General features: G+C 37.5%; 1 protein-coding gene across 2 annotated transcripts; it reads left to right on the forward strand.

Moving 5' to 3' along the window:
- Window positions 1–1,422: 1,422 nt before the first annotated feature.
- Window positions 1,423–11,776, forward strand: LOC763634 (tyramine receptor 1). 2 transcript variants are annotated; one of them, XM_011663258.2, is made up of 4 exons: window positions 1,423–1,610; window positions 4,548–5,527; window positions 7,836–8,859; window positions 9,426–11,776. In XM_011663258.2, exons 2-4 carry the CDS (start codon window positions 5,168–5,170, stop codon window positions 9,686–9,688), a joined length of 1,647 nt encoding a protein of 548 aa, XP_011661560.2. In that variant the 5' UTR covers window positions 1,423–1,610; window positions 4,548–5,167; the 3' UTR covers window positions 9,689–11,776. The 2 variants fall into 2 exon arrangements, with proteins under 2 accessions (XP_011661560.2, XP_001199674.4); XM_001199674.4 differs by having other exon boundaries at window positions 5,205–5,527.
- The last annotated feature ends 7,637 nt before the right edge of the window (window positions 11,777–19,413 follow it).

Here is a 19,413-nt window from a genome sequence, read left to right on the forward strand (position 1 = left end):
GAACTAGGGCGGGTTTGTTATGACAGTTGTCTATTTTTATACTCCGGAAGAAAGTGAAGTATAGTGAATAGAGACGAATGTGATTAAGATATCTTGGTAGGCAACTTCAAGAAAGAAAGAGTATTATTCATAACATGAATAGAGTGCTACATTTTGCCCTACTTCCATCTCTAATACTTATGCTATTTTATTGATTTTCATCTTCAAAAACTCTATGATATAGATGGATGTCGGAATATTTTTTACATTTAGACAAATTAAAAAAATGGGTCCGTTCTAAATGTTAAGTTGCCAATTATACTATGAAATTATTACAAACTCATTAAAAATGTTCAGGTACCAGGGTCCTTGAATTTGGAATTCAGTTCATACTAATAATACGTCCTGTACAACCAGGTACTGTGAAATGAAAATGTCTACCCCCCCCCCCCTCCTCTCAAAACAAAAGAATGAGTCAGTTAACCTAAATTTCTAATCCTGTTTCTGCCCTACGTACTTTGCTCCTCTTCACTTTCTTTCTCGTTCCCTTTATCCTTCTCATGTTATCACTGTGTCTCCCACTTTCGGGGAGTCGTGTCGACTCGTGTGTATGTGTGAGTGTTTGTGGGTGTGGAAGTATTGGACGCTTTTGTAACCCCACTGCATGAAAGTAATATATATGAATTTATGAAAATTAATTAGTTGTAGTCCCTTGTGTTTTTCAGTGCAGTGACGATATTAAAGTCACCATAATTAATATCCCGTAACAACCAACTACGACTAAAGTTTTGACAATATTGCTGTCGTAGAAAATAATTTGGACTCGTACATTCCTTGTGACGAATTATTGAGAGGAAGGGAGCCTACCCGTCTTAGAAAAGCCCCGATTGGTTGCAAATTGCTTTGACGTCAGAGTGGTCGTAAGACTGGCCATTAGCCTGTTTGCATAGCCGATTTTTCTCTATTTGGAAGGCATGACATATCCCGCATTTTGATTGCAATGAGATGTAAAATCTTTGATTTCGAAATTCGATATTTAATTGAAATCAAAGAAATAATTATTTTCTTCCATTTTTTTCTCTTCGCATTTCACAACTATTCAAATGATAATTTATCCAGTGAAAATGAACATAACACCAAGAGCGACGTAATACAGGGAGAAAGGTGTAAATTCCTTTAAGCAGGAGCTTGTGCTTTCCTCTCTTGTGTTTATCACCTGCGTATCCAAACTGGACGATACAACCGTATGATGTGAACGGTGCATCTCACGTTATAATTCGAATGTAAACACGCCCTTTGCTAATTGATAGTGACATTAAAGCACTGAATGGATGGCATAACCGTGTGCAAATGTTGCTCATTGTCATTAAGGATGTTTGCTCTATACCGCTCGAATTATCAGTAAATACCTGCTGGTATATAAACATCGTCTGTCCCTCTGTTGTGTCAGAATCAACGAAGGTCTGGTCAATTTTGTAGGGGGTAGTTCCGTTGTGAAGGATGTTTAGTAGCTAACCCATGTGACGTAAAGGTTGAGGCATTTAATAATAGCATGATTCGTCGTCAATCGGGAGTGAAAAGATGACATTTCTGCGTAGCCTTGGAGAGATTGCATTAACGACTGCTGAATGGTGAGTTATGATAGATCGAATTTTATTTTGTATATTGATATTCGATGTGTCTCATTGTTTTTCTTTTTTCTTTTGCATGTACTTTGAAGCCTAGTAGGTTCTTAAGGGATTCTAAAATATTGAGTTATGGTATTTAGATTTTGGGTGGGGTGGGGGGATATTTGGAATTTTCGATTTCATGATGATATATGATCTGTCCCTTGGTTTATTTTTGTCTTATCTTATTTGAATACAATGTTATACAATATTGAGTAATGATATTTTAATTTTATTATTTTGGGGGGATATGTGAAATTTCCCATTGTACGACGATATAGTTAGGTTACTTTAGTTTATTTTCTTTTTTTGTCTAATTTGATGCCTATAGGTTTAAACTTATTTCAAAAGATTTCGGTTAAGTAGCCACGATGGAAATTAATTTTTAAATAATCACTTTCATACTTTGAAATTACTAATTCCGAATATAAATGCTTTATTGAAATGAATTACTCTGCATGGTTATTCCTGGTTTATGACATAATGGATAAAAGTATAAGGGAAAGGAGAAGGAAGAGAAGAATTGTAAAACAAAGAAGAACAAATTTGTTTTAGCAGATAAGGTAAAGGCAATAGAGCTATATAACAGGCAGAGGAAAGGGAGCAGCTGAAGGAGAAAACACGATGTGTATATCTCGAAAACATGGCAATAAACGTAAAACGCGGTGTCTATTAATATTTTTAAAGTTTCATATTATTCTTACGTTAAAAGCCATCATTATACGCGTACACGCATTCATACGATATTATCGATTTCGAATGTACATAAACGCACCATTATGGCCGGCGGACGTGGACTGAATGTGGCATAAAACTATATTTCCTAGTGCTTCCATATCTGATATCGATCGGTATGAATTAGGTCGCTTTACGAATGTAGTCACTTCTTGGTTTTCAACAAAAATGTACGATCAGATATGCCGCTGTACTATCAGGGTTGTTCTTTTTTACATTCTTTAATAAATTATTGAGTAATTGATTCACAGCAAATTCAAATGTTGAAAAGCTTTTGGGGAAAGCTCACGCACACCCGCTGCTCACAAAATAAGCACGAGTTGGATATATTACGCTAAATCATTCTTTTCTTTAGATAATGATGTTTTTAATTCCTTTGCTTGTAACTCCTTTTTATATTAACTGTTCATCAGATCATTTATCAAATTCTCACAAAGCAAGATATGGTGAAATTATCCACCCCTCCCCCTATATTATTTAGCTGCTCCTCGACATGTTTCATGTCACACACACAAATACGATTGTTTGGCAAGATCACGTTGAAAACCGAACCATGATGAATCACGACATTTCATAATCTGTATACGATGGGGAGAGGGGGAGTGTGTGTGTGTGTGTGTGTGTGTACGTGCGTGCGGGGGTGGGGCCACTACCGGTGATACAGTTAAAGACTCTTTTTGCGTTGTATCATTAGAATACTCACAGAAATGAAATGTATTCATGACTATGCTATAGAACATTTTCGAGTACACGAAAACAAGAAAATTCAGGCCAAATCATTTAAACAATTTTCCAAACATTACTTTTCAAACAGACTTCTTGTTGGCAATGATTTTATTAAATAGTCACATACCAAGACGGAATATAAATGTTCACCGGGCTTCGATTTCCTCGATAAATTTCATTCATTCGAAAAAGAACTCGATATTTTATTTTTCACATTTGAAATGTTTGGCGAGCAATCTTCAGCGTAGGAATATTGTGATAACATGATGAAACAGAACCCACTCAAAGTGAATGAACCAATATCGATTTCAATCCGAGCTCTTTAAAAAAAAAAAACCTTTACAAACATTATCTTTCAAACAGACCTCTTGTTGGCAATGATTTTAATTAAATAGTCACATAACAAGACGGGATATAAATGTTTACCGGGCTTCGATTTCCTCGATTAATCATCATTCATTCGGAAAAGAACTCGATATTTTATTTTTCATGTTTGAAATTTTTGCCGAGCAATCTTCAGCATAGGAATATTGTAATAACATGATGAAGCAGAACCCACTCAAAGTGAATGAATCAATATCGATTTCAATCCGAGCTCTTTAACAAAAAAAAACCTTTTCTAAACATTACCTTTCAAACAGACTTCTTGTTGGCAATGATTTTAATTTGATAATCACATAACAAGACGGGATATAAATGTTCACCGGGCTTCGATTTCCTCGTTTAATTATCATTCATTCGGAAAAGAACTCGATATTTTATTTTTCACGTTTGAAATGTTTGCCGCGCAATCCTTCACGTTTGAAATGTTTGTCGAGCAATCCTTAGCGTACGAATATTAAGATGAATTGATAGAGCGTAGCCCACTTTTAAAGTGAATTAATCAATATTGGATTCAATCTAAAGTTGTCTTTCCCAACAAATAAGATTGAGTGTGCCTGAAGTACTTTTCTGGGGCACTACCAACTGAATAACAAAGTATTTCACATACAAATTATTTAAAAAGAAATATGTTACAAGCTAGGAAAAGCATTGTAATTTTCCAACCAATGTGGTCATTATCAATTCTAACGAATCCAGCCTTCCTCTCTTTTCTTATTTTGTTATTAATTTATTAGTTTATCCATTTTCATATTTATAAATTGATTGGGTTTTTTTCTTGATCTATCTATCTATCTATCTAGTAACTTACTTACTAACTTAGTTAGTTATCAATTTATCTATTTATTTTTCAACTGACCAGCAGCGTATATGTTTAAAGGCTCAGCTTACAAACAAGTAACACAAATCTTTAACAAAGGCATTTTTCAAATTAACATTACAAACATAATTATGCTAATTTCCTTAAAGTGTATTTATTTCAACCGTTCACACGAAACTGTAGAATATTTGATTGACATCATTTTCTGTAATTCCAAACCCATTTGTTTCTGTTTACAGAATCAAACAGCGATCTGACATTTCGTCTAAACTACAGTCACCTTTGACAAGCAATCTTCATTGTTGTGTGTTTTAACTGGGAACAGGAACCTATCGCTCGTAATTATTAAATGGACACCAGTGTGACATTAAAAACCAGTACGACAAAGAAAATCTGTATGGCAATTTTCTAGAAACGCCATACACAGACAACCTCTGATTTTTTATTTACTCTCCATCTACATGATGCTTTTTCTAATGGAATCCAGGCAGCTTTCGAACTAAATCATTAAGCATTGATGTAAATTGATCAGGAAATTTTCTTGTGTAAAGGACAGGAAGCCGGGGTTAGTCCGACAGAGACTCTATGAATAAAGTATGAACACTCTCACATTCGACCGAGTAGTTTTTACTAAAAGCCATTAGCAAGAGCAATATATATATATGAATAAGGTCAGGACTAACATATTAACAGACTAATAGAAAATAGTACAAAGCAAAACTGACTATAACGACGCGACATGCTCTTCGTTGTCTTTGTCCAAGTCTACGCATTGAAGTTGACACTGAAGTATACACAATATTACTAAGAGCTAGCGTATCTGTCAATATAACATTTCATTTTCAAAAACTAATTGAAAATGAGTCAACTTACGAGCACTAGTGCAATATCAACAGAGTTTGCAATCATGGATGGTTACATCTTTGAAACAAACATGACGAATGCTACTACTGATGAGCCCCTCCACGAAAGGGACAGTCCTGAAGGGATAACCGAAGCAGCTACCCTCATCGTCATCATGATCGCTTCGTTCTTCGCAAACATCTTGGCGATGACGCAGATCCTGACGTCGAAGAAGCTCAGGAAGATCCACCACAATCTCCTGATCGTCAATCTCAACGTGATCGACCTAGGAATCACTGTTTTCAGCATGACATTCTCCGTTGCCGCCATCTTTGATGATGGATATCTCTTGAAGAAAAACCCGATCGTCTGCACGGTAGGTTGATCTTCCTTTCCCGTATGTTTTAATGGGAGAGGGACACACGTATTTACGAAGTTTTATTTTCTCTGAAGGTTCATTTTTCTTATTAATGGTCCATATTTCAAGAAGGTTCATTTTTCTGGTAATGAAATATGGTCTTCTGCACTTTCAAACCTTCCGAATGATGATACCTATGTCATTTTCAGAAGGACGAAACCTTTTCATTTCCTAATTAAGAACTTTCGGAATAAAAAAAAACCTTAGTACTAACGAAATTTTGGAATAACAAACCTTAATGAACCTTCGGATTAACGAACCTTCGGAAAATTACCCTTTTTTAAAGAAAAGATTAGTACTTGCCACGTAAGTGCGTTGTTAATGAAACTTTATCAAAATCATTGAGATTTCTGAATTATCGAAATTGTAGCGATTGGACAGAATAGTGTTGAAAATCGGAAACAATAAAATTCCCTGCACACTGATATTGGGAAATGGGACCACCCACATAGACGTGCCATTATTAATTTGGTCAAACATCTTTAAAACATTTCTTGTCATATTCTAACATTGAGTACAAGAAAATACATAATGAAATAAGTTAAAGATGGTTTATCTCTATTTGCGAAAAAGATAAAAGTAGTATAGCCATTAATTTCCCATGAGATAGTTTTGATACCGATTTTGTAAATTATCATCTTATCTGCCAAAGTGAGCACAGCTGTGATGAGCTATCACATAGAAAACGCATTAATAAAACGCTATTAATAGAAAACGCACCGAAATTCCTGATATCTATAATATGTTTTTTAAAACGCGTCATTTTCTGCAGAAGGAAAATAACTGGACAATCTATTGGGCTTGTAAGTTGGCATATATTTCAATACTTTTGTTTTTCTTTTCCGAAATTAAGACTGGAACGATGGCCTTCTATACTGATTAGAGGTTTGTTATATACATGTATAATTAATTAACTCTGAATAATAATGTGCCAATTCATAAACCTGCAGCTGACCGGTAAATGATCCCGGATACTTTCAAATTGAAGTTGGTGTCTAAAATTCATACCCTTTAATAATATTGAGGCATATCAATGGGAAAATTGAAATTCGGTTGATAAGAGAAGGTATTCTGCATTTGCATTTGTTACAAAACCTAAGATTTGATGTATATTATCCTCATCCAATGCTTGTGTCTCCGCCACATGACTTCACTATCCTGCCCCCAGCAGTAGTGACCCCTACGATAAACAGTATGTCAAGTTTGTGACAGCTTCCTGGTTGAGGGGTCTCGGGCGTGTATTAGATAATCGACCTTAATCTATAAAACGAAACCATTCAAAAGCCTATTTTTAACCTAAATAGGCCATCCACAACATCACGATAACTGCATCATAATCTAACCCTAGATAATACTTGAATATTTGCTATGATGGAAATTACTAACAATTATGGTCCCATAAGAAAACATCGAACAGGTGCTTGAAATTAACCGACAGTGCTCTTTTTCGATCTTGAAGAACTGAAAGGGGAACTGCTCTGTTTAGTAGAGATTAACGCTACCCAACATCAGTTGCCATTCTCAACCAAGTGGAACTCTGAATTCTTTTGAATTCCTATACATTCAGCAAACAATATTGTTATATTATGTATAATACTAAGACTTAATCTCTACTTAATCTCTACTTTCTGTTTCGCTTGTGCTATTTGTCTTTTGTAGATCCTCTTTTGTTTCTCAGATCCTGAGTTGCATCTAATACCTTTTCACCTGTCAATGTTGTGATTATGGTGGTGAAAATGTACCTACGACTTTGGGGTCATTGTAAATGGCGAAGCTACAGAGACACTAACCCTAATATTATGAACAGGGTATCATTGGACAGAAAACAAGTTACTCTTCATCATGAAATCTATTTCAAAGTCATATTGGTTATGAATTTTTCATTAGAAGCCATCAAAGTTGGGTACACTTTTTTAACCCCCTGTATTGCTTGACACACGTTATGCCGCATTGTATAAATACTAACATTAGGAGTCGAGATTTCATAAATTGAACTGTTAAGTTTTTCCTCGTTAGTGCTGTAATATTTTCATTTAACACCAAATTGCATGTACAGTAGCCATACTGTCTTTCAGATGTCAAGTTCAATTTGACCCACCACTGAAATTGCAACTGTTGACGGTATCACCATCACGCTGCCAACAATGTTTGAATTTACAACTACTTCAGGAGATGAGTGACAAGGAATACGTATTGTTATGTCAAATCTTACATGCTTTTTACATTTCCACTCAAAGTCCCAACTTTCTCACATTATTTCCTACAGATCAATGGATTCTGCGCCATCACCTGTAGCGTCGGTAATTTCACCAATGTCATGTGCATCGCCGTTGATCGATACATCTCCATCGTCTGGTCGACACGTTTCCCGGCATCGCGACGTCGAGTGTACTTCATGATCGCTTTCGTCTGGGTGGTCAGTATCACCATCACGCTGCCACCAACGGTCGGGTTTATCTCATATTTTGTGTACACCGACAAAACCCACCACTGCTCTCCCAGTTGGCAAGATTATAGCTATTACATAATATGGTTCACGGTTATTTTTGGTGTGACAGTACCGGTGATGATCATCAGCTATGCATGTATCATTTATCACATCCGACAAAGCGATCGGCAACTCCGCGTTTACGACGGTATGAAAACAAGCGCGAACATATCAAAGCAGTTGTCAGGGTCTAAGGGCAGTGGTAGTCTGCAGAGCTCACAAAACCTTGGGTCGAATACGTGTCGTGATTCGCATCGCTGTCGCTTACCACATCCGGCTGTCAACGCCCAACCCGCTCACCTCGGGAAACACAACAGTGATGGTGCCTCTGAAGCAAGTCTGAACCGAGGATTTCAAGGTGATGGTCTCGATCTTCATAAGATCGTAATGGACGAGAATGAAGCCGGAATAACCGATCTTCATAAGATCGTTATAGACGAGAATGAAGCCGGAATAACCGATCTTCATGAGATCGTACTAGATGAGAATGAAGCCGGAAGAATGGCGCCAAGACTCTTTGTGATATCTGGACGGAGATGTAGCCTATCTACAACACAGTCCTTGCCGATCTTTGGTCCGTCCAAAAAGGAGAGCGACTCGAAAACGCAGGACGCCAGTCAAAGCAACAGTCAGAGGGAGACTTGTTCAACGCATTCCAGATCGAGAGCAGTTTCCTGTCCTGTAGAGAATGGAGAGCATGCGAGGGGACACAAGGACTCGGACCATCGTGTCCATCTTGACAATGCACTGAATAAGCTGTCGGCAAGGAAACTGAGCGTGGACAAACGGGTGGCTGTCACTGGTAAAATATTGTGTTAACTTCACTATTTTCTTTTCTTTTTAGCAGAAATTATTCAGGTATTCAGGAACCATGCTATGTAAGCGAAGATAGTCCAACCTTACGAACAAGTTTACGAGCGCCTTTTCTGATTTACAACATGTTGATATATAGCGTGTCATGACAACAATCTCAAAAATTCATTTTGCCCCCTCCCCCCAAAAGATACATAGTTGACCAGGTTACCGTAATGAATATAAAATCCGTTGCACACAAGGCGTCATTTCCTTGACGTAGGACTGCGTCACCAAATGGGATGTCTTTGACGCATGTTGTGAGATCTTACCAAAATGATTTTAGCTGCAGGAACAGTGCGCATATTGCGTTGACTAAACGGCGCATGGCAAATAAAAAGGGCTGATTAACGCATTCAATAACGCAACCAGAATGGCGTGTCGTATTCAATGGACACGAGGCTAATATTCGAATGTGTTTTAAAATATCACGTCTTGTAAAAATAATGATGTTAACGATAGAAATGCAGTCAGTCTTTTACAAATACTCCCCTTTTCTGTTTCTTCCTTAAACAGGAGCCATGTTGATCCTCACCACAATATTCTGTTGGGCGCCATACTGCATTGTCCACTTCCCCAATTTTCCAGAGGTCAGCCATTCTGTAGCGGCGGCCACCATGTGGATCGCATACGCGAATTCCATGATGGATCCCCTCGTCTATGTGTTCATGAACAGGAAAGAAAGCACCATCCAACACCTGAGCAGCATCCTGACAACCTTCTGCGAAGTACCAAGAAAGACGTGGGGACGCCTTTGCGGTAAAGGCACTGACTGGTGACCTGATTCTGGTGTCGTCGTCGCCGTGTGGATAGCGTACGTCAAGTCAGTGCTGGATACCCTGGTCTATGTCTGCATGGATAGGAACAAAAGCACCCTACAAAACTTTAGCAGTGTCCTGGCAGCATTCTGTGATTTACCAAGAAAGACGTGTTTTACAGACGTCTTTCAGTGGCGAAAGAACCGTAGACTGGTTGCCTTGATCTTTCATAAGACACTCCACATCTAACTGGCCAAGAACTCTGTATTGCCCAAGACTAGTTGCGTGTGTGAAACCGATTATAATGTCTAAAGCATCCACCCTATACATACCTCAAATTCGATTGCATTTTTAACTAGGCCTTTTTATCGAGATATTTACACGTACATTTCCACATTAGACCGAGTCGCGTTTATCGCTCGTTAACCTTTTAGAAGATCAGTGTCGTTTTGCTCAAGAAAACAGGTTATGTTATCTCGAAGAAGAACTTTCATCCGTTCATTTTCCATATAGTGTACAATATCGTCGAGTCAGTCCTTACATGACAAAGACGATGGAATTGTACTTTATAATGCATGATAGCGTTTTAATGCTCAACTCAAGGAATAACCCTAGGCTCAGGACCCTATCTACCTCCTAACCTCTCTGTAAATATACTTGATGTAAGAAACAGTGACAAACCAGAAGTGTTCTCTAATCAAGTATCACAAATGGTCAGACTAATTAAATCTTTGAAGATACACACGGAAATGTGACACGAAAAGGTGGACCTGAATGCGTGCAAACGCAGGAGAGATGTGTTAATGGGAGACTGCAAAATGGAGGTTTGAGATAGGAATTGATCAAAACCACCATTCGTGCATGTTATTTATTTATTTATTTATTTACGAGATTTACACTTTTCATTTGCCGTTTATGTATATTCCAACGTGTGTTTATAACTATATCAGAGTATTAATTTTCAAGAAAATAAGCATTGCGTTATATTCATGCTTTGATATTTTATACATTTATCATAACCTTCTTTTATTTCCGTAAGTAATTAAAACGTCAATGTTGCATGTTTTATGTAGGCCAGCTACAACTTTTGATCAAATAAAAGTCGTATAGTTATGATGGCTTCTCATTCTTGGATTTCTAACTTATGATCCTTGTTTGAATAGCAAGGCTTGGAAATAAACAAACTTGTCTTTTGGTCAGTTGAATGTAGTTACGCTGAAATCACCAACCACCTTTGTATTTTTTAACTTAAAAAAAAAAAAAAACATAAAAAGAACTTGTACATTTGGGGCTATACATATAGTATCCATAGAAAACGGACATACAATGTATGATAGTACATGTAGATAATATACATTTCACCTATTAATTTTTCGCCAATTTTATTTTCGATGATTTTGTAGTTTTAAGGGGTGTTGTATGGCGAGTTTAGCAAATAAAACGTCCGTGTAACATTTATTCAGCAAACGCAGGATTCACGATGATGAGGAGGACGATCTTTTTATAGACGCGAGGCAGTAACATGCGAGAACTTTGATCAAGGATGTGTCGCCATTAAATGTACAGTACTTGAAACGGTTCTCTTAATAGCACTTAGCTATCGCTTTTGTGATATTTTACTGTCTGGTTTCAAGACCCAGAATAGTAACATTTGGTTTAATATTTTACGCGTTCCATATTTTCTTTTCAGATGACACCAATTGGCAATTAATACTTCTGCACTTTAACGGCATTACTCACAATTAAAACAACAATTGGAAATCAATTGGATTTTAATACTTCAACTCAGACTTTCTGACGTTTAGTAGCATTACATCTGTACAAATTTATGTTTTTTATTCTCTCTAAGTGTCTAAATTTGTACTGTTGAAAACTATTAAGTCATGTAAAGTGGTATAAATAGTATTAGTTGATGCCACAAGCGTTGTTAATTTTCATACAATTTAATAAAAATGCCATCACGCTTGATATCTTGAAGTGTCATCCTAATAAATGCCAGTTTTAAATATTAAAATAGATTTATAGATGGATTGTTATTGGTGGAATTGGATAGAAACAGGTACGTTAGATTGAAAACAGAAAATATAATATAAAGTACGTTATATGGAATGTCTGTTGTTGTCGCTTTTTCTTTGCATGGCTTTACTTTTCACATTGTATTTGATTATATACTGATGATTTATAGTTTTATATTCTCGAGGAAGTAATCTTTTTTAAAATTTATTTGTGGTCAGATGTTTCCTCTGAAATTGCTGGTGATGCCGATGTTTCCTGAACTATTGTTATAATATTGAGCCGATTTCCTACAAAAGTATTGAAGATGTGATAGAATGATTTGAATACTCAAAATACTACTTTCAGGTAAGAATAATGAATGCTAGAGTGACAAAAATTACAAACTATATTCATCAAATACTCTCATACACTATGCTCATCCATGTCTCGTACAACTCTTTTGACATGTATTTGATAAATGAAAGCAAACATTGGATACAGGTAAAGTATCAGACACATAGGTGCTTCTGTTGTACTCATGTCTTAGATATTATGATGAGTCCAAAGTTTGTCTTTATCGATGATACAAAGACTGTATCAACAGCTTTGAGGAGTCCAACGACGTTACTTGAATTAAGTCGTGCACCAAAAAAAATTCTCAAAAATTAAGCTTACGTCCAGAATATCTTTAACGAACTAAAGATGACTTTAAATAGTTTATTACGATTATATTAAGAGAAGAGGATATCAACAAAAGCATCCTACTTCCTGTAGCACATGAACCTTCAAGCATATATTATACAAATAATACACAGCAGTGATGTCATTAGTAAGAATTACCCATACAAGGTACCTTTGGAACAGTCTAACACGTCCTTAGCGACAGCCGAGGGTGTTTAGACTGTTTCGAAGGTACCGAGTGTGGGTAATTTTACTGATGCCCGAACAAGTATGTATTATTTGTATAATATATGTTTTATAAGGTGATGTTTTATTTGTTTTACAACATAATGTGTTAATGAACGGTCATTAGTAAAATTACGTGTTAGACAAAATAAATGCCTGGTCACGTGTACGCTCTCAACCAATCATTTGATTAGGATCTTATAATTGCTTTTATTCATATTCCATGCAAAACTAACAAAGCATAACACATATACTTTTTATTGCGTAAATATTTCATAAATACATGTGTGTGAGTACCAAAGACACTCAAAAGAACCGTACCTTCACTTTGACGACCACTCGCAAGTCAAGGACGTCCTCGGTTCGATAACACTGTAAATTATTACAATTTGAGGTCATTTTAAGTGGGGTATGCTTTATATTTAGGTGCTTTATTTGCACGGAAAAAGTAGGTTTTTGGTCGTGCAATAAATTTCCAGATCGTCCTCGTGATGTTATATTACTACAAACATGTATGTCCTCAAACAAGTAATAACATACAGATGTATACTGAGTCCTCGATTCACACCTAAAACGTGTGTGCGTGTGTGTGCGTTTGTGTGTGTGTGTGTGTGTGAGGAATTAAGAAAGTGAAATACAAAACACATTAAAACTTACAACTTTATTTTGTAAAATAGAAATATGTTATAATCTTAAAGAGAAAGTTGAGTTCTGGTCATGCGATTGCATAGTGAGAGAAACGGTGTGGAATCGATCAGAAAAAGTTGATCATCTAGCATATACGTATTGGTGTGTACTGCAAAGTTCTGGAATCATCAAAAAGATAAGAAATTTTGCCAACTCTTGGTAAAGTTACAAGCACTGTACACAGAAAGATGTATATGGGACTACACGAACATGTGGCATAAAAATCCGTCCCGATTTTTATGCTGTTACATAACATATTAAAAATATGTAGGCATTTGAAGAGCCTTGCTTTTCAGGGAACATGTTTTATCGGATGTTCTTCCACATTTGCATAATACCAATGATAACGCTCACAAATTATTTTTTACCTCTTCCGAGAACTCAACCTTCTGTTTAATCTCAATTCTTAACGATGTTCATCTCAATAGGGGGTTTTCAAAAAATATAATATTTCATTCATCAAAGCGCCGTGATCCTTTCACATAAATCTACAACCTTATCATTTCGAAAGAAAAAAGGTAAAAAAATGATAAGGTTGAAAATTTATAGTCGTCTGCGGCTCAAAATGAGTCGTTTACTCAGGCAACGTCAGTATCACCATGGATATATAGTGGTAGATTAATTATCCAATGATCGCGAAACCATTCCATAAGATATAAATGTTAAAAAGATATAAATATTCTCATTAATCACGTGGACATGCGTAAATCCATCAGAAACTGCGCTACAGCTGCACGTATGGAACACGAAAACGAAAACAGATGCAAGGTATATCCAAAGTTAAGATCCACTACTGATCCTGCTGTAATAGCACATTTTGGTCTCTGCTTAGTGGTAGATCATTCGCTGCTGCTGCACCCAAGGTTAAGTTGTGGAACGGTCTCAATCATGACCTTGGCTCTTGTGACCATGTAACTAGACACTGCTGCAGTCTTTCTCAAGTGAATCATGAACTACACAGACAAAGGTTCTTGAATTTCACCAGCGCCTTTTTTCTTTCTTTTTTTTAAACTAAAAGTTGTTTTTTTAAAACAAAGTCCCGAGTTGGATTTAATTTGATTTGATCGTTTTAATTGTAGGAGATATACGGTTTGTGGCTTACAATATACATCTATCGCTATTCTATGACATAAATACTTTTTCTGGGAGTGAATCGAAAGATTTGAAGACATTAATAATTATTGAGAAGTCGCGCCATGCTTGCTTTATTGACATGAGTGCATTCAAACTGTGAGGATAGTAATTACAAGAAGCAGTGTCGTGTATACGTCAGTTTCATGAATGCATGAACAATTTGAAGGCAATTATTATCAAGAATCAGTACCATGATTTCGTAATTTTCATCGACGGACACCTAAATGATGGACTCCAACATCACGCATGTCAAGAACAGTCCTGAAGCGATAACTGAAGTCGTTACCCTGATCATCATCATGATCGCCTCGTTCTTTGCGAACATCTTGGCGATGACGCAGATACTGACGTCGCCGAAGCTGAAGAAACACCCTCACAATCTTCTGATGGCTAATCTAAACGTCATCGACCTCGGCGTCGTGCTGTTAAGTATGACGTTCTCTGTAGTCTCCATTATTGACGACGGTTATCTACTTTCCAACAATCGAATAGTTTGTAAGGTAAAACCAATGCCAACTTTTTACCATACTCTGTACTACTCCTGACGCAACTTAAACAATAAATAACTTACTTAGTTGAAACAAAGTATCTTATTTTTAAGAAGTAGAAACAAAATTGCTGTTTGTTTCTTTTCATTCTGTACCCTCGTCATTTTTATGCCAATGCAGGTGAGGAAACAAAAACGTTGTACATACATATTTACGTAATTGGAAACATCTTAGGAAAGCAAGGTATATGTAGCTAGGGAATCAATTAAGCCAAGTTTTTTTTTTTAATTCATAATCAAATTAAACTTTTTGCTCACTCTTGAATAAACAATTGAACAAGGACAAACTTGTTTAAAAGTTGCCTTTGGATAACAAATTTGATTCTCCTTTATATTTGTCTTTTTCATTTTCGTAGATGTCGTTATCCAAATCGCTTTATTGAACGGAAAGTATCCCCCCCCCCCCCCCTCTCTCTCATTGTATCCTACAGATAAATGGCTTCTTCGCTATTTCGTGCACCATCGGCAACTTTATTAACGTCATGTGTATCGCCGTTGACCGATACCTCTCCATCGTTTGGCACGCCCGTTTCCCACCAAGTCGCCGTCGGATGTACTTGACGATCGTTTCCATCTGGTTAGTTTGTTTCTTGCTCGGAATGCCGCCTGTAATCGACTATCTAACCACCTATGAATACACTGCGTCAACACATCATTGTTCTCCTGAATGGGACGACTCGTGTAAATACTACATAATCTGGTCCACAGTCATTTTTGTGATAACCGTACCGGTGATGATCATCTGCTATGTATGCATCATACATCATATCCTGAAGAGTGATCGGTTACTCGGCTCCTTTGATACAACAAGAAGAGCCACATATGTGTCCAAGAAATCGTCCGGGTTAAGAGTCCATGGGAACCACCAGAAGAATTCAAGTCTAAAACCGGTATATTTAGAATGTTCATTTCCCAGTGTTTCGATGCAATCGATGACAGTTGTACATAGGCATAGTGTTGAGAAATATACGGACAGTCGTGACTTTGCGTACGGCGCAAAGGAAAACGAGGGATTTCAAAAGGACGAATGTGTTCTTATTAATGTCGTAAAGGATGAGTCCTTTGTTGACAGTATTGAGTCTGGACCGTATGTGATATCCGGACAGATAGATATACAGGCCCCATCTTCTAAACGTTCCGCTGGCGACGGACCCGATGTCGCTCAGCGTCGTTCAACGTTTCGTCGGCCGCAGAATAATCCAGCATCGACCACGAATCCGACTACGACAGACAGTACCGAGACTGGGCGCAGCGTAAGGAAGATGTCGGCACAGAAGCGAACACTGAGCCGAGAGAAACGCGTGGCTTTAACAGGTAGGACACGGTTCTTGGACATTTCTTCCCTAGACAAATATCTTCGAAAAACTATTCCAAGGAAGAGGAAACCTTCTTTGAAAACGCATCATATCCAGTATTTTAAATACCCCTTTTTCTAGTCAGCTAGCTGATTTACTATATCGACCAGCTCCCCCTATTCTAAACGGATAACATTCGTCTTTCCGTACTTACTGAATTAATTGTTTTGACCACCTCTTTCCAATTGGTGATATGAAATAAAAATCAAGGATTTCTCTCATCGGAAATAGAAGTTTGACTGAAAAAGGAATCTGACTTTTTATAAACGGCACACGCTCTATATTTCTAAAAAATCACCAGTTTGGGTTTTTAACAGTCGGTTCGCGGCGGGGAGCTGCGCGGCTCGGCTCGCTATTCGAAATTAGCCACCGTTATTTTGTGCGGTGTTTTCAAATGTGTTGCATCAGGGGAAACATAAAAACTGGTACCTCTCGGCAAGTAAAGATTTAAGGCAAAGTAATGACAGAATAATCCTATCCCATTCAATTATTTAGAATCTGAGTTACTCTTCTCCTTGACTCCATAATTTTGAAATAAAATCATGCTAAATTTATGTATGCCTCTTATTGAATACAACTGCCGTAGTAACAGGACGACTCACTTTGCTCGATAAAATAATGAATAATCAGGCCATTACACACAATTGCAACGTAGTTATATATAGAACTATGTAAAGATAGAAACGGAAGTCGGAAGGGCTAGAAGTATTTTCAAAATTAAGTCGCAGGCCTAGTTAGTTTTTATTGGAAATATTAAGTTCGGGGAGAAAAGTAACTCGTGTTCTAGAAATGAGTGGCAGGCTTAAAAGAAAATGTCTCCATCTTTTCTCAACTGTTAGCTTTTATTATTTCATAGCTATGTTTAAGAACCTTACTTGAGTATCTGAAAGTCCGAATTCTGGAAAATCATCCCGAGAGAGACACGTTTGTGATACAGCTCACTTAAAGAGACCATACAACAAAATGTTGGCCGAGCCGCCGTAACCCGTCTGGTCGATCAAAGCCCCAGTTTGCACGTTTAAAAAATAAGAATATCTTCAATACGTTTGTTTGAATCATTGTCTTTTTTCCAATAAACCTCGAGAAAGAAAGTATCGTCTAAACAGTTTGTCATTTAAGAGTGAGGCATCTATGTGAAAGGAAATTAGTGATAAACTATTTTTTATTTCAAGTGTCATATTTTTTTACAAAATGTTTAATAACAAGTCATCATCATTTTGATTTAAGTAATGCATGAATAAATAATGCATTGTCTCGTCTTGATTCTCAATATTTTAACTTAGCTTAACCATCAGTAATTTAAGAAGAATTCAAGGCCACAATATCAAGAATATTACAAGAAAGAGTAGGGTTAATCTCGAAACGCAAGATACCATGACTTGTAAGGAACTTCATGGGCAATTCTAGGTACTTGGTCGTTTGCGGTCCAGTACGTTATCACTCTCCCGTAGGGCCATCAACTTCATTCAACCAGCATACATTTAAAAAAACATGATTATTTTGGTAACGTATGGGCCAAATACCTTTACTTATTCTTGTACGAACTGGTAGAAATTCTAGTAGAAGTGATTTCTTGTTGTGGTCATTTGAAAGAAGATTTGCATATGTCACTTTAGAGATACATCTTCTAGTTATATATATATACATCTCTTTCTCTTTATACAGGGGCAATGTTGGTCCTCACCACGATACTTTGTTGGACACCCTACAGTGCCATCCACTTCTGTCACATGCAGATGGACGTCAGTCATTCCATTGGCATCACCACCATGTGGATGGCCTACATCAACTCCTTGTTGGATCCCCTGGTCTATGTCTTCATGAACAGGAAAGAGAGGACCATCCAGCATGTTAGCAGAATCTTGACAACCTTCTGTGATGTACCAAGGAAGATCTGGAGAAGGCTTTGCGGCAAAGGCTCTGATGAGTGATTACAGTGGCTTATGCACGAAATTCATGAACAAGGAAAGGGGGCGTAGGTCTGCAGAGTTCATAAAACCTTGGGTCGAAGGTCTACGTCCATCGCGCTAACCTAGGAAAACACAACAGTAATGGTGTCTCTGAAACACGTTTGAATCGAGGGTTTCAAGGTGATGGTCTCGATCTTCATGAGATTGTAATAGACGAGAATGAAGCCGGAAGAACCGATCTTCATGAGATCGTAATAGACGAGAATGAAGCCTGTCGAACCGATCTTCATGAGATCGTAATAGACGAGAATGAAGCCGAAAGAACCGATCTTCATGAGATCGTTATAGACGAGAATGAAGCCGGTCGAACCGATCCTCATGAGATCGTAACAGACGAGAATGAAGCCGGAAGAACTGATCTTCATGAGATCGTTATAGACGAGAACGAAGCCGGTCGAACCGATCTTCATGAGATCGTAATAGACGAGAATGAAACCGAAAGAACCGATCTTCATGAGATCGTTATAGACGAGAATGAAGCCGGTCGAACCAATCCTTATGAGATCGTAACAGACGAGAATGAAGCCGGTCGAACCAATCCTTATGAGATCGTAATAGACGAGAATGAAGCCGAAAGAACCGATCTTCATGAGATCGTTATAGACGAGAATGAAGCCGGTCGAACCGATCCTCATGAGATCGTAACAGACGAGAATGAAGCCGGAAGAACTGATCTTCATGAGATCGTAATAGACGAGAAAGAAGCCGATCGAACCGATCTTCATGAGATCGTAATAGACGAGAATGAAGCCGAAAGAACCGATCTTCATGAGATCGTAATAGACGAGAATGAAGCCGAAAGAACCGATCTTCATGAGATCGTAATAGACGAGAATGAAGCCTAAAGAATGGTACCAGGACCCTTTTTGATTCCCTGGACAGAGATGTAACCTATCAGCATCACAGTCCTTGCCAAAAAGGACCAGACGTCAGCCATTCTGTAGCGGCAGCCACTGTGATGATAGCATACGAAAAATCCATGATGGATCCTCCGTGCATCCCAAGGTCTCTGTTTACACGAACAGGAACCGTCCTAAAAATCGTAAAACGGGTTGTGGTTGGGATAAAATGTGTGAATAATGCCCTATAATACGACCCTAGTTCGTTCATAAACAGCCCTTAACACGTTCATCTCGTGTGTGCCCCGTCCAC

Source organism: Strongylocentrotus purpuratus, unplaced genomic scaffold (genome assembly GCF_000002235.5).
Source record: "Strongylocentrotus purpuratus isolate Spur 01 unplaced genomic scaffold, Spur_5.0 spur5_scaffold_7, whole genome shotgun sequence".
NCBI classification, from domain to species: Eukaryota; Metazoa; Echinodermata; class Echinoidea; order Camarodonta; family Strongylocentrotidae; genus Strongylocentrotus; species Strongylocentrotus purpuratus.